The sequence below is a fragment of the Gopherus flavomarginatus genome, chromosome 17 (genome assembly GCF_025201925.1).
Source record: "Gopherus flavomarginatus isolate rGopFla2 chromosome 17, rGopFla2.mat.asm, whole genome shotgun sequence".
Classification (NCBI taxonomy): domain Eukaryota; kingdom Metazoa; phylum Chordata; order Testudines; family Testudinidae; genus Gopherus; species Gopherus flavomarginatus.
Genome location: NC_066633.1, coordinates 16,380,895 through 16,396,720, shown reverse-complemented (window position 1 = coordinate 16,396,720; position 15,826 = coordinate 16,380,895). Strand labels below are relative to the sequence as shown.

Below are 15,826 nucleotides of genomic sequence, written 5' to 3'. Positions count from 1 at the left end.
CCCCCATCCTGCCAACGCACAGCAACACAACACCATGCCTGCCAGGACAGTAACACAACACTCACATCTGCCAAAGCACAGCAACACAACCACCCCCACGCCCGCCAACGCACAGCAACACAACCCCACACCTGCCAGAACATAGTAATGGCAACCACCATTATCTGGCCTGCAGTGTGAGTGTTATAAACAGTGTCAGGCTGCCCTGCAGTGCCCAAGGGCGTGAGCAGACTACTCAGAACCAGGGCACAAACCCCAAATTGGCTGTGAGTTCTGCATTTAGATTTCACCAACCAAGTATCAAGTGTAAACTCCTCAAGTGCCATAACAGCCTTAATACAGAGTTACAGACAGTCCGCTTGTGTACACCGATCTGTCTTGCCAGCCAAGTGAGCCGACCTTTGGGATGGATGGTCCCTTACACCAAGCCTCACGGCAATATTCAGATTACTTCCGGTCACAAAGGACCAGTCACTTCTTCACGTCAATTGCATCAGAGATTCTATACTAAAAACAACGCTTGTGGCCAATCCAACAATAAATTAATTACAATTTTTTTTAACTAAGAAAAAGAAACAAGAGTTATCTACAAGGTTAAAGTGGATAAACATACACACACACACAAGTTATAGTCTTATGTTTCAAAAAGGAATAGAAGCTTCTATGACAAGCAAGCTCTAGACATCCTTTAGAGCTAACCCAGGCTAAACTCTAGGGATCTTTTGCTTATGCCTAGTAATCTTTGCCCCCCCGTGTCCAAGTGGCATGAAAATACAGTTTCTCCTCCCATCCACCAGTACTAGGGTCATTTATAAATCCAAGCCATCCCACTGGTGTCCTGTCCCTACATCTCTGAACTGTGGTTGAGGGAGTGAGGAGAACCTTCTTCATGGCGAAATTGACCGCTGTGTAGAGGGGCTGCAAAAGGCCTAAGCACCCACGTCCGCCCTAGATTGAGGGCTTAGGTGGGACTTAACTGATACATGGACCTGCACTGACCCCTGTGCGGGAGTGCAACTGCACCATTCACCCCTTCTTAGATTGTAAACTTGGGGGGGGGAGAGAAAATATTGTTCCCATGTGCTTGGCCACTGTCTAGTATAAACAGGGCCTTGATTCAGACTGAGGTGTCCAGTGACCACCACAATGCACATAGAATCATAGGACTGGAAGGGACCTCAAGAGGTCATCTAGTCCAGTCCCCTGCACTCGTGGCAGGACTAAGTATTATCTAGACCATCCCTGACAGGTGCTTTTCTACTCTGTTCTCAAAAATCCCCAATGATGGAGATTCCACAACCTCTCTAGGCAATTTATTCCAGTGCTTAACCACCCTGACAGGAAGTTTTTCCTTACATCCAACCTAAACCTCCCTGGCTGCAATTTAAATCCATTGCTCCTTGTCCTATCCTCAGAGGTTAAAGAGAACAATTTTCCTCACTCCTCCTTATAACAACCTTTTATGTACTTGAAAACTGTTATCATGTCCCCTCTCAGTCTTCTCTTCTCCAGACTAAGCAAACCCAGTTTTTTCAATCTTCCCTCATGGGTCATGTTTTCTAGACCTTAAATCAATTTTGTTGCTCTTCTCTGGATTTTCCTGAAATGTGGCACTCAGAACTGGACACAATAGTCCAACAGAGTTCATACAGTATACAGGGATTAGGAGGAAGGATAGTCTTGTATTGGTTAGGGTTTTTATTCCTTTCTCCCCTTCTGCTTCGAGTTACAAACTCAGCCGATGGCAGGAAGTCCCTTGCAAGTCTCATCTTCAAGGGGCGTGAGGGGTAAACAAAATCTTTGGTCCCTTTTAATGTTCCACTCTAGACCGCCTGATGTTGACGGGCCTTCCTTGTCGGGCTGGACATCACACCTTGTGTCGGAGACCAGCATTTCACACTAGATAATGCTTCTCTTCTGTCTGGTGTTGTACACGGTTACAGAGGCTTACAATGCAAAAATGCTCAAATATTACCTTCAAATATGGGATACAGAGGTTAGGAGTGAGATGAACGCATGTGGGAAATCACAAGCATTCCATGCAGTCTAAACATTAAGCACATTCTCATCATGCCTGCTTTAACAATAGTAACACACAGGTGAGCCAGATTGGTTCCATCTACGCTTTTGTCAGTGTCGAGTGGAGACCTCGGGATCCTAGCACGAGCTGGCTCCTGGCCTGTCAGCCTCACAAGTGCATTTCGTTATTTTACTTTTAAACTCTTAACTAGTGTGGCTATTCTTATGTGAAGCCCTAAAAATCCACCCAAATGTCCTCCCCCGATGAGGTAAACGGGAGATGAGATTAGTGGCATTACATGCAATCATCCTTTATTCCTGAACAGGGGCTGGTTAACAAGGAGGTTTTTCTTCTCCCTGACCCATGTGTCATGCAGGGAGCATGCAGCCAAAGGTTTGTTCCTTTCTCCTCCTCTGAGGGGATCACAATGCTGAACTCTCCTTCTTCCAGGGGCTGGAGTTACTTGGCACGGAAGTGTGTAACGCACTGATGCTGACTGTCACAGAACTCTGAAATCCTCAGCACTGAACAGCCTGTTTGCAAAGGAGACAAGTTACGAGGACTAACAGTTTGATGCTGGGGACAGCAGCTACGGAAACAGAAGCCCACCGTCACAGACAGGCTGACATAGGCAGCAGTTTCAGGGAGCAGGAGGGGCTGATTTCGAGGGGAGGTGCATGAACTATCAAGCACGTACAAAGTCCTGTAGTGGGACACCAATTTAAAAAGAATCCAAAAGTTTCCAACTCTCACTATCTTTTTGTTCTGTGTTTTGTACAGCACCTGGCACAATGGGCCCTGGTCCACAACCGGAATTCCTAGGTGCGACTGTGATACAAATAACAATATGAAGGTAGGAAACTGCTCTAACTGTGCGGGAGATGTCAGGGTTCCCCCGCACAAGAGGGGCCTTATTTGTGGTTCTTCGGATGGGGATGGGATATCACGTGGGCATTCAAAGCCAGGCATCTCACTTCCTAGGCTGCCACAGTGCCAAAGCCTGATCTGGAAGATGGACACAGGATCTAGCGAGTCCATTCACTCAGATTAAAAACAAGCGCCTGAGAAAAGGAGTCGGGAGGTAGATCTACAACTGCAAAAACGGGCAATGGCAGCGAACCTCAGAGTCCAGGTCAACTGACTCAGGTTCATGGGGCTCATGCTGCAAGTCTAAAAATAGCAGAGTAGATGTTCGGGCTCGGGCTGGGGTCCAGGCTGCAAGATCCTCCCCTTTCACAGGCTGGGGGGCCCTGAACATCTGCTCTATTCTTAGCCCCCACACCATGAACTCAAGTCACTTGACCTGGGCTCCGAGACTAGCTGCTGTGGGTTTGTTTGTTTTTTTGATGGGTGGACGTACCCTGGATGGCTTAGGATTGTCAGTGGGCTCTGGAGCCTTTCACTGAGCTTGCTGGATTGAACAATCTGGCTCATGGCCACAGTGACAGTCAGGTACTCCTTGTATCCTGGAGAGAGATACGAGAGATGTGGGACTGAAGACTGTTACCATCTTCTGGCTGCTTGTGGCCTACACGAGATGGGAAAGGAGGCCCTTGGTTAGCACTGACTTGGCCTGGAGACTGAATGTCCCTCATCGATCGCAGGAGTTGCCCTGTTTGGGACAAGTGGCAGGGATACCTCATCGCTGCCCATGCCGCACCTGTTGTGCAGAGAATCAGAGGGCTCATATCACTCTCCAGGGCTGCCAGCCTGACTCTGTCCACCAGCACTAGGGCCATTCGCAAAGCCAAGCCATCCCACTGGTCTCCTGTCCCTACATCTCTGAACTGTGATTCGAGGAGTGAGAAGAACCTTCTTCATGGTGAAATTCAGCCCTATGGAGAAGACCTGCAAAAGGCCTAAGCACCCACGTCTGCCCTAGATTGAGGGCTTAGGTGGGCCTGCACTGGCCCCTGTGTACGGGGGCAATTGCACCATTCACCCCTTCTTAGACTGTAAACTTGGTGGGGGGAATACTGTTCCCATGTGCTTGCCCAATGTCTAGTATAAATAGGGTGCTGATCCTGACCAAGACCTCATGGCACTATCACGATGTACACCATATACAGGGACTGGGAAGAAGGATGGTCTTGTCCTGGACTGAAACTCTGAAGTGCCTGGTTCTGCCACAGGCTGCTGTGGGACCTGGGGTACGTTACTATGCATGGGATCTTCAAAAGCAGCTCAGGGAGAATACATCTAACAGCACAGGAACTGATGGGGGTACACCTTCCCTTGAATACATTGAGGCTGGAGATCAGAATGGGGGGATCTAACCATCAGAGAAGTGAGGCTCTGGAACAGCCTTCCATCAGGAGTAGGAGTGGGGCAAAGAGCCCATCTACTTTAAAATGGAGCTTGATTCATTTCTGAACAGGATTTCATGACAGGATTGCCTGCAATTACAGGGGACTAGATTTGAGGACTCAAGAGGCTCCAGTCCTCCATTCCTGCATCCCTATGTTCCATTGACTTTCCGTGAGAGCTGGGCACGGCAATCCCAGCTGTAATCTCTCAGAACCTCAGTTCTCCATCTCTAAAAGGGAGATAACCGTCCTTTCTTTCCACTCATCCTTTGTCTGCCTTGCCTAGTTAGACTGCAAGGCATTTGGGGCAGGGACTATCCTTCATTATGCACAGCACCTGGCACAATGAACCCCCCATCTCAGTTGGGCCTCTATGAACTATTGTAACAACAATGAACAATAATAATCTGGAGTCCTAGTCTGAAACAGATGGGGATTCGGACTGAAGTGGAACCAGAATAAAGAAATGAAAAGCACGTAGCATTGGGGTTCTTGCTGCTCCATTCTTCTTCCCCCTTCGGAGGTTCTTAACTTTACACTCCTTCCTCCAGAGGAGTTTTGAAGGCACAGAAAACATTTTCCAAACCTAATATTAGTTCCAGATGTTCACAGACATTTTGGTTTGTACCTCACTCTGTAAAACACATTTTCTCTCTCTTTTTTCTTAAGTGCAGAGCCTGCTTTGTCTATGACATAATCTGCTAGCAGCCCTGCCAGTGCGCGCGCTCACACGCGCGCTCCCTCCTTTCGAGCAGCTCATGTTCGAACAAAGAGCATCACTCATCTACCAAGCTGTCACGCATATGGAGTTGTGAGTAATTTCCACAAACTTTAATGAACAGTTCAGGATGCGATTGCTCCATCTTCTTTTCTGGCTGCTGAGCGAAGAGTCGCTCTCTCCCCGCTGCATGGTGTTGAAAGTATGGTTTGCTTCGCACACAAATTCACCTTGGGAACAGTCCTGGTAACATCAGAGGTTTTGAGGGCTGTGTTTTTCTAAGCACCAGTAATAAGCCTTTAAAAATGTATGTAGCCAGGGAGTTGGGTAGGCAGGTATTCCGTGAGAGGCCTTCATTTCTCTCACTCCCGCCCCCCAACACCTCTGTCCTGCACACTGAGACAAGGAGAGAGCGGGGCTGGCTCCTGACCCTGCTCCTGGATGAAGAAGAGGATAAAATTATTTTTGGCTCAGGGAAAGGGCTTCTTCCACTTGCCAGCAGAATAGGAGGCCAAGGGTTTTGTCGAGATTAGACGCTGGAGCCTTTGGGGGACAGGCAGAGGGCCAGATGCCATACAGGAGCAAATCCTGCCATGCAGCCAGAGGGTGGGTTGGCACAGTGCTAGCAGAGGACATTGCCAGGAATCACAATATTAGGAGGTTATAACTCTAATTTTTCTTTAAAAAATACAGATTATCTTCCCACTCTTATAGCCTGGAGATCTCAGGAATAAACTCCAGCAGCATCAAAAGCATAGCTGTTTTCAGATGGCATGGCTGTGCTGCTAAAATAATCCTGCTCTCTCTGGGGGAAGGGGGCATGGTCAGCAGCCCTACTGACAGAAGAAGTGTGGAAAACCTCAACTTGCCCAAAAACAGAGGCATAGATTTTCCAGGGGGCTCCTGGTTTTAGGTTTTTGCTCTTGACTTTATGCAAAAGTCACTCAGACTGGTGATGGGCAGCAGTATGAGAAAGCAAGAGAAAGCGAGAGATACTCAACTGGAGGCACCCAGGGGCTCATTCTCCGAGTAGCTGAGCACCCACACGTCCAAATGAAGACAACAGGAGCTGCGGATGCTCAGCACCTTGGAAAAATCAGGCCCCTTTGTGTCTTCAGTTGGACATTCAAAAATCAAGGCATCTAAAATTAGTATCTCCACAGGCATGGACAGAGGTTGAGGAAGAAGGAGGGAACATTTGGATACAAACAACTGAGAGAAGAGAACTCCACCGGCCATCATATGCAGTCCCCAGCTAAAACCCCTCCAAAGCATCATCAGTGATCTACAACCCATCCTGGACAATGATCCCACACTTTCACAGGCCTTGGGTGGCAGGCCAGTCCTCGCCCACAGACAACCTGCCAACCTGAAGCACATTCTCACCAGTACCTGCACACTGCACCATAGTAACTCTAGCTCAGGAACCAATCCATGCAACAAACCTCGATGCCAACTCTGCCCACATATCTACACCAGCGACACCATCACAGGACCTAACCAGATCAGCCACACCATCACCGGTTCATTCACCTGCACGTCCACCAATGTAATATACGCCATCGTATGCCAGCAATGCCCTTCTGCTATGTACATCGGCCAAACTGGACAATCCCTGCGTAAAAGGATAAATGGACACAAATCAGATACTAGGAATGGCAATATACAAAAACCTATAGGAGAACACTTCAACCTTCCCAGCCACACAATAGCAGATTTAAAGGTAGCCATCCTGCAGCAAATAAACTTCAGGACCAGACTTCAAAGAGAAACTGCTGAGCTTCAGTTCATCTGCAAATTTGACACCATCAGCTAAGGATTAAACACAGACTGTGAATGGCTTGCCAACTACAAAACCAGTTTCTCCTCCCTTGGTTTTCACACCTCAACTGCTAGAACAGGGCCTCATCCTCCCTGACTGAACTAACCTCGTTATCTCTAGCCTGCTTCTTGCTTGCATATATATACTTGCCCCTGGAAATCTCCACTACATGCATCTGACGAAGTGGGTATTGACCCACGAAAGCTCATGCTCCAAAACATCTGTTAGTCTATAAGGTGCCACAGGACTCTTTGCTGTTTTGAGAGAAGAGAGAACTTTGGGGTTTGGTTTGGTTTTTTAAATGTCTGTTCGTTTCTTTGGTTTTTTGTGTTCAGAATTAGCACAATGCCCAGGAGCAGAGCGAGGGGCATGCGGCTCTCGGGAGTGATTTTTGTCGCATGTCAAACAAATGGCAAAAAGAAAAGAATAATCATCATCTGTATTTCCTGCTGCAGCTGTCACACAGAGATCCAGCCACATCAAAGAAGAAACCCCGTGTTTCCCTCGTCTGGCCTCACCTGACAAATGTGTGAGCAATCTAGAATCCCCATCCAAAAGGCAGCGCTTCCTTTAGCAGGTTGCTTTCCTTTTCCATTACTGGTGGGTGCCCCTCCAAGGCAAAGAACAAACCTGCCATGCTTGGAAACTGGAACCATAGCACCAGCACTGCAGTGGCACTGGGTAGCTTTGGAAATGGAAGTCAGTGACAGGGAGGGAGGGAAACTTACTTTGAGACAGGGACTGAGGTGTAAACAAATGAGGGGTACCAATTCTGACTGCCTGCAGTGGAGGCCCCTTCAAGTGATCGGTGGCCTCGGAAGGATGCGCTGATCTTTCCTTTGACAATGAAACCCTAGCCTCTGTAGCACAGAGGCTTAGTAATGGGGGCCATATAAATACCTGGGAGAGAAATCGAACAGGAAGAACAGATGGAACCAAAATTCCCTGCTGGTATAATATGGTGCAGTTTCCTTGGTTGCGCCAGTTTACACCAGAAGAGAATTTGGCCCATAGGTGCTCAGAAAGTTACAGAATAAATAAACCCACAGAAATCCACCCACCACTAGTAGCCAAATTCTGTTCTCGCCTGCGTTTCCCTGGAAATGAATCTGGCTTGCCCCTGTTGAGCCGAGAAGGAATTGGTTCTGAATGATCACAGTGAGATAGCATCTCTGACAGAATCATCACACATTCAGAATCCCAGGTTCCTGTGACCAGGGCCAGCTCCAGGGTTTTTGCCGCCCCAAGCGGTGAAAGAAAAAAAAAAGCCGCAATCGCAATCGTGATCGGTGGCAGCTCCATTGCGCCGCTTTCTTCTTCGGCGGCAGTTTGTCAGCAGGTCCTTCCCTCCGAGAGGGACCGAGGGACCCGCTGCCCAACTGCCGCCGAAGAGCCCGACCTGCTTGCTGAGCTGGTGCCTGGAGCCAGCCCTGCCCGTGACTCATCCTCCATCAGTCATGATCATGAGTTTTCTGCCCACTGCCCTTCAGAGGCACTGGTTTGCGTGCCAGCATCCTGCCCTACACTGAAAAGCCACTTGGCTGGCTCCTGCTGAGTCTGCAACAACAGGAAAGGAAAGGCATTCTGAAGAGGAGCCTCTGCTAGTCACGAGTCTGCGGCTTGGCACACGCACACCTCTGTCCTACCCATTTGGATACAAAGGTGTGTCAAAGCGACTGTGACTGGAGCGAGGTGTTACATGGTCACAAGAGTATCCAGAGAGCACTGAGCCTCTGCCAAAGAGAAGGCAGTAGTGAGGGAACTGTCTCAGAACCAGCTGGCCTCTAGCAGTCTACGCTCACCAGCACACATGCTGTGAGAGCATCTATGCAGGCCTCATGAAGAGGCTCAACCTGTCTGATAGCACTTCAGAGTGGTGCCCACCAGTTAGGCCCGTTCGTCGCACTTCTGCAGAGCGTGGTCTAGCAATACATACACTGATGGGCCTAGCCCCTGCTAGAGCTAATGTGCGTAGCCTCTGGGAGGCGCTCAGACAGCACAGCAACGAGCATGGGATGGGTAGGCAAATAGCACCAGGAAAAACAACTGTAAACAACCCCGCCCGCATGTAAACCCCCTGGCTCGCGAGATTTGCAACACAATGTTCCAAAGAAAGAACATGTAATGTCGAGAGAGAAAAACTCACATGCACCGTGACTTTTAGCTTTCACGATTAAATGAACCCCAAATCCTCCATTAACTGCAATATAAGGAACTGAGTTGTGCCTGGTTTTCTCCCGGAGCAGAGCTAGAGCAGCAGCTTTCAACACCTTTGGTGATATGTTTTAGAACACATCACTTTTAATTACTCATCCAGACCCATCAACAAGTTTCACATCCTTCCACCTTGACCTGCAGGCCCCTGAATCATGCTCTGAGTCTCAGCCAAAACATTCATGAGCCTCAGGGGACTGGGTCCAAGTTCTGTGTTTAGAGCTAAACTCCAAACCCAGGTGAGTTTCAGGTGCTGTTAGAGAAGCTTTGCACAGCTCTAACTGATGTCTCTCCATTTTCTACATTGCCCAGTTGCTACAATGGTGGGTACTTTCAAAATGCAAATAATTCCTTTGTAGTTACCCAACACTTTTCTCTAATTTTTCCAAGTAACAGAATCTACAGAGACCTTCAGAAGCCACTCCCACTGCAGGAGGTTTGACACTACATTCCAGACGGCGTCTGCGCGTCGTACCCTCCTGTACAAAGCCAACAAAATCCCGAGGATGGAGCTCAGACCCACCTGCAGTCAGGGATCTCGGGCACAGAATCAGTTAACATTGCTCTGGAACTGCAGGAGCTGCTGCCCCTTGTCCTCACCTACCTGTGTAGAGGTCAGTGTCCGTGTACTCATCAACCTTCTTGTGCTGAAGGATATAATCGGAGACCTTTGTCCCAATCGCAGGCTGGACATCCAGCCACTCCAGAGAGACCACGGTGCTGGAGGGCTCTACGCTGGGGGATAAGCACAACCTGGGCAGGGCACAAACAAGGCAGAACTCCTGGAGATCAGCTTGCACTCTGAGGAAAGCCAGCCTGTTAAAGCAGCTTCTGTACATATGCCTATGGGCTCCCTCACACATTCAGACACACTCACATGCACACAAGAAACAAGGGGACAGTAGAAAGGGGAGGGAGAAAAAACAAAAAAGGAAACTTTCAGCCAGGTGGAGTCAGATCCTGCTGTATGCTGTTCCCTCCTCCACCTGTTCCCTGAAGAGCCTTGGCCTTGTGACTTCTTCTGAATCAGCATCTCTGGGCTATGCACGATTTGAGGGTGGCCCAACTCATCCCACCTGAAGGGCTCTCCCTCGTCTCAGTTAATACCCTCATAACTACATCCCTGCCATCTCTGATCAGCTCAGTGACCCTATGGAGAACGGATGTCCAGCAGCATGGGAGAGTGAAACAGGAGAGCGAGAAGGTCAAACTTCCCCTCCGTGTATCTCCATGTAACCACACTGAGGTCAATGGATGGGGTATAAGTGAAGAGAGAATCTAGCCCAGGTTGTGCCTGAATGGGAGTGAAGGACTGCAAGAGTGTGCACGCCCAAGAGTGTGTACAGGTGTGTGTTTGTGAGTGAGTCTGAGCATGTGTGTGAGCAAAAGAACGAGAGGGATGAATAGGTAAAAAGTGTGAGTTAGAGAGCGTGTGTGTGTGAGAGAGAACGGGAGTGAATGTGTGAGGTGAGAGAGGGGGTCTAATTCTTCATGCTGTGTGCCTTGTATCATAGAATCATAGGACTGGAAGGGACCTTGAGAAGTCATCTAGTTCAGTCCCCTGCACTCATGGCAGGACTAAGTATTACACCATCATCATCACTGACACCAGTGCAAAGGACAGCGTGGAATATCCGATCAGAATCACGCCGACTTTGCACCCCCTTAGTAATGTAGTCAGTGACAACACAAGGTGCAGGGCTATCAACAACTGGGCTCTGAGAGTACAAGTGTGTTTGCTGAGCTCAGGATAGGAAATCAATGCCGTCTGAGGATATTGGCTTACTAAAACGATGTTCTCTTCCTAGTGGAAAGCTGGAGCCAGTCTCTCTTCCTGCTGTCTCAGCTAATTCCCCATCAGTTTGCTCCTGATTTGTTCTCACTCTGACAAGCCACAATGAATTGAACTGTAATTCCATTTCTTTTGCCGTTTTAAATCCCATTCTACAAGCTGCACTAATAAGGTGATGAAAAACAACAAAGAAAACTCCCAGGGCCACAGCCAGCCTGAGGATATCTGAAAGGCCTCAATCACACAGCAAAATGCACTGGACTGGGGACCTGAGTTTGAATGCAGGAGCCAGGAGGCACCTGGGGGCAAAGCTGTCACCCCACACAGCCAACCAGAAGGGGACTGAGTATGTGCTGACCACCCCACAACTTAGAAGCCATTGACCAACATATACGTACACAGGCTGCGGGAGAGGACTGCAGTTTGGGAGTCCATTCTCGTCGAAGGCATTGAGGTCACATCTGCACCAATCCTCGATAACGTCGCCTTTCCCTGAGCACCAGTATGAGCTCATCAGGGCTCCCCTGAAGGCCTGGAAAGTTGTATTAAAAAGAAACAAACATGTAAACGCTTAAAGCTCAGGGAAATCAGCTAGTCTTTACCCTGTCCCTATGACCAATGTCAATGTCACTAGATCTGGAAAGGATGAAGGAGGGGCTCGTGGATGTGATGGGACTCCAGAGACCTGGGTTTAATTCCCAGCTCTGCCACTGACTTCCTGTGTGTCCTTGGAAAAGTCATTTCATCTCTCTGTGCTTCAGTTCCCCCATCTGTACAAGGGGGATAATGATTTTGTCTTGATTGTTTAGACTGTCCACTTCTTCCAGCAGGGCCGGTCTCTCTTTATGTGTCTGTACAGCGCCAACCACAAATGGAGTCTTTTGAGATGTAAGAGGGCCCGTGTGGTCCCCTGGGACTTTATTGCAGAAGGACAGGGATAAACCCAATTCCAACAAATCTGCGCTCCCTTAACTCTACCTGACATTTCAGCAGGATGTACTACTGTTCTTTACTTCCAACTTTTAATTTCCCTTATGCTCCACCCCAGAACTGACTGCATTTCAAAGGTGAGTTGAGTGACTAAAAAGCACCCAGGGGTGATCATGCATGCTGTACTCACACACTCCTGACTCATATGAGCAGCCCAACTGAAGTGAGTGATGCTACTTGCTTGAGTAAGAATTACTCACAAGAGTAAGGATTGCAGGACTAGGTACCCTAGTATGTACAAACAGAAGAGTTTGTAAAAGCACTTTTGGGAGTGCATCTGATGGAAACTATTAACAACTTTGCACTGTCATTAGCATGACAAGAAGCCTCCCTGCAGTTCCTACTGCCTCAGAGGACTCATACTACAATATGAGCCCTAGGAGCAATGATGAGCCCCATGGATCAGATTGCAGGATCAGCCGTAGATCAGTAAAGATAAAATCATTTTAAAAAAATCTAACGTCCTTTGGATCTATTCCTGATGATTGTTCACTTTTTGCTGTTCACTCAGTTTAGGAAAGAGACACAAAGTGGGTCAGTTTCACTGTTTGTTCTCATACACTAGCCCCATGAGGTTGGAGCTGAGTTGCTAATACCGCAGGGGAATACATAAAACAAAACCAGCGCCCTGGTCTAATGGTTCAGACCTGTGACTGGGTCTCATGAAACCTGGGTTGGAAAGCCAGGAGTCCCTCCCACCTGCTGTGTGACCTTCCGTTGCTTCACCTCTGTTGCCCCTCCCATCTCTTCTTGGTCTTGTCTACTTAGACCGTTAGCTCTTTGGGGCACGGGCTGTCTCCCACTATGCAAATGTACAGCACCTAGTGCCCTGGCGCTCCAACCTCAGTTGAGGTCTCTAAGAGATACTATAATAATGAAACCCTGACTTAACTGTAATTATGTTTTTTTAAATCTACTTCTATTAGCTTTTGCAACTCCTTTCCCAAGGTGTTAGAAGCCCTACATTTTGGACCCCAAACTACTGAGGAGGGTCCTCTATATACCTAACAGCCCTGCTGGCTTTCCCAGCTCTTATTTGACAAAACCCAAGTACTTAAAGCAGCACTATTTCACCCCCTTCAAATCTCCGAGACTGCCAGACCGCAGCTGCCTGGCCCACACGATACGACTAATTTTAAGGGTTACACCTTAAAGATTGATATCGCCCTTGGGGAGGACAGGGATGGCTTCAGCAGATTTGGTATTTAACACAACACTGTAGTAAAAACGCCTTCCTCGAACCATTTATAAAAAGAAAGGGTAAAAATAGAGCCATACGTCACACTCTATTGTTTGGGATTTAGTCAATTTCCCCAAACACGCAACCACCTTTATAACGAGGTGCCTTGAGTCACCCGAGTCTGCAATATTTCTGCTTCCAGACATTTATTAAATGTTCCCATTCAAAAAAAAAGGGGGGGGACGAGAAAGAGCAAAAGAGAAAGAAAATATATCGTTATTCTTTAGATCCTAAGTGAAAGCCTAAAAGCGGAAAGGGTATTTTTAGGCAATTAGAGAATGTCTAGAACAGACAGATCAGATGCATGAGAATGAATTGTCCCATGTTGCAACCATACAATAATCTCTCAAACTCTGCATTACCCAGAGGGTCTGCTATAACTAATGTGACAAGGAATTCATGGAAAGGAAAAATATATAGGCAAAAAATACATCAGACCCACTCTATAACGGGGATGTGTGGGAACCATACTGCTGGCTTAGGTACAATGTCATAGGTGGCTGCCAGGCATGATTCTTTCTAAATGGGGCCACAGCTCGGATGGGATTTCCTAATGGTTTCGAAAAAAGAGGAGAAACTGACATATGGGTTTTAGAAAAGCATGAGGGAGCTGAGAGAGAGAGAGCAGGTGGGATTGCCAGGAGGATTCAAAGGGCATGGAGCTGAGAGTACTCTCCAGCCAGGCCATGAAGGGGGAAGGAAAGATGGTAGGTCATCCTTGGCCTTTTAACTGCTCCTCCTGCTCCATGTTATGTGTCCTGCTGTTTACAGCTCCCTTTGGCCCACATGGGTGAGGGCTCCCGTCACATCTCCAGCCAACGGGAGAGACTCAGTGAGCTTGCTGGAGTGAGCGGGGCCATGTGCAGAGCGTCAGGGAGCAGAGCACCAGGTGGAGCCGAAGAGAGAAAACACCTGAGCCACTCAACAGGAAATAGCTTCCAGCGCTCTCCGAGCTCAACATCTGCCAGCGCCCATAAGGTGGAAGCCTGCAGACAGCTATGTCAGGCTGCCCAGGAAAGTCACCTGGGCCCAAAGCAACATCTGCCAAGCAATGTATCTCCTCTCATACTGTCATTGGGTGGCTACACTGCCCTCCTGCCACCCTGCACTGCCCCCTAATACCCCAGCACTTCCCCCTGCCCCCTACCACCTCCACACGGCACACTGCCCTCCTGCCATCCCCGCACCGCTAGGGTTGCCAAGTGTCTGGTTTTAGACCGGAATACCCAGTCGAAAAGTGTCCTGGTGGCTCTGGACAGCACTGTTGACTGGACTGTTAAAAGTCCAGTCGGCAGGGCAGCAGGGCTAAGGCAGACTTCGTACCTGGCTCTGCGCAGCTCCTGGAAGCGGCCGGCAGGTCCCTTCGGCCCTAGGCGGACAGGCAATCAGAGAAGCTCTGCACGCTGCCCCCGCCCCTCAGCTCAGCCCCTGCGGCTCCCTTTGGCTGGAAGCTGTGAGCAATGGGAGCTGCGATGGTGGCGGCTGCAGGCATGGGCAGGACGCAGAGTCCCCTGGCCCCTCCGCCAGGAGCCCCACAGAGCTAGAGCTGGCAGGCAGGAAGCCTGACTTAGCCCCACGGCGCCACTGAGCTGGAGCCGCCTAAGTAAGTGCCACCTGCCTAGAGCACGCAGCCCGCACCCCCTCCCATACCCCAACCTCCTGCCCCAACCCTGAGCCCCCTCTTGCACCCCAAACTGCTCATCCCTGGCCCCACCCAAGAGCCCACAACCCCAGCCAGAGCCCTCACCCGCTTCCACACCCCCTGTCCCAGCCCAGTGAAAGTGAGTGAGGGTGGGGGAGAGCGAGTGATGGAGGAAGGGGGGATAGAGTGAGTGGGGCAGGGCCTCAGGGAAGGGGTGGGGCAGGGGTGCTTGGTTTTGTGCGATTAGAAAGTTGGCAATCCTACGCACTGCACACTGTTTTCCTGCTACCCCCACACTGCCCTCCTGCCACCCCTGTAGCCCACAATGCCCCCTACCACCCCCGCAGCCCACACTGCCCTCCTGCCACCCCCCACACTGCCCTCTACCAGCCCCACACAGCCCCCAATCACCCCCATTACCCTCTTGCCACCCCCACACCTCACACTGCTCCCTACCATCCCTGCACCCCACCCCGCTCTCCTGCCACCACCACTGAACTGCCACCATATTACCTGTCCTGTTCTCATACTGTTACTCTTCACATCTACGGCCCTTGCTCTGTCTCTACCAGCCTATACGAACACACGCCCAGGCTGCTGTCTCACTGTCATCCAAAAGCCTCACAACCCCAACCTCAACTGCTGCCGCCCCGTTGCACTCTTCCCATACACACTACCCGTGCGGTGCACGCCTGCCATGCCAGACACCCTGGCACCATCACAATGTGCCCATACATCCTCCGTCTGCGTCTGCCATGGCATGTCACCGTGCCCCTTCACTGCCCCCGAGGACGGTGCAGCAGGAGGTGCATGGTCAGTGATATTTCACTAGCACGTATGTGCTAGGCTTCCACTGAGTCAGAGGTCAGTGCTTTCACAGCTCTCTTTTCCCCACCTAGGCTATCATTCCTGAATACCCTGGCTACCTAGTAAAGAAATCTCACCCACCATGGCCGTGCCCTTTAGCCCCATCCAAGAGTTAATTTCTTTTGTTGTTTACGGGAAGTACGTGCTCCCCCCACAACCCGATACACTTTAATTCGATCCTGCAGGTACAGAACCCTGATCTGCCTTGTGTCAAC

At 49.5% G+C, this 15,826-nt stretch overlaps 1 protein-coding gene across 4 annotated transcripts in view; it reads right to left on the bottom strand.

The window, feature by feature from the left end:
* Positions 1 to 15,826, bottom strand: part of ASTN2 (astrotactin 2) — a 595,125-nt gene that overhangs the window by 148,866 nt on the left and 430,433 nt on the right. For all 4 annotated transcript variants that reach the window (XM_050926897.1, XM_050926900.1, XM_050926898.1 and 1 more), the window contains 2 exons: positions 11,271 to 11,404; positions 9,685 to 9,833 (listed from right to left, as the gene is read on the bottom strand). In XM_050926897.1, the coding sequence (XP_050782854.1) occupies positions 9,685 to 9,833; positions 11,271 to 11,404 (283 nt within the window). The remainder of the gene's footprint in view (positions 1 to 9,684; positions 9,834 to 11,270; positions 11,405 to 15,826) is intronic.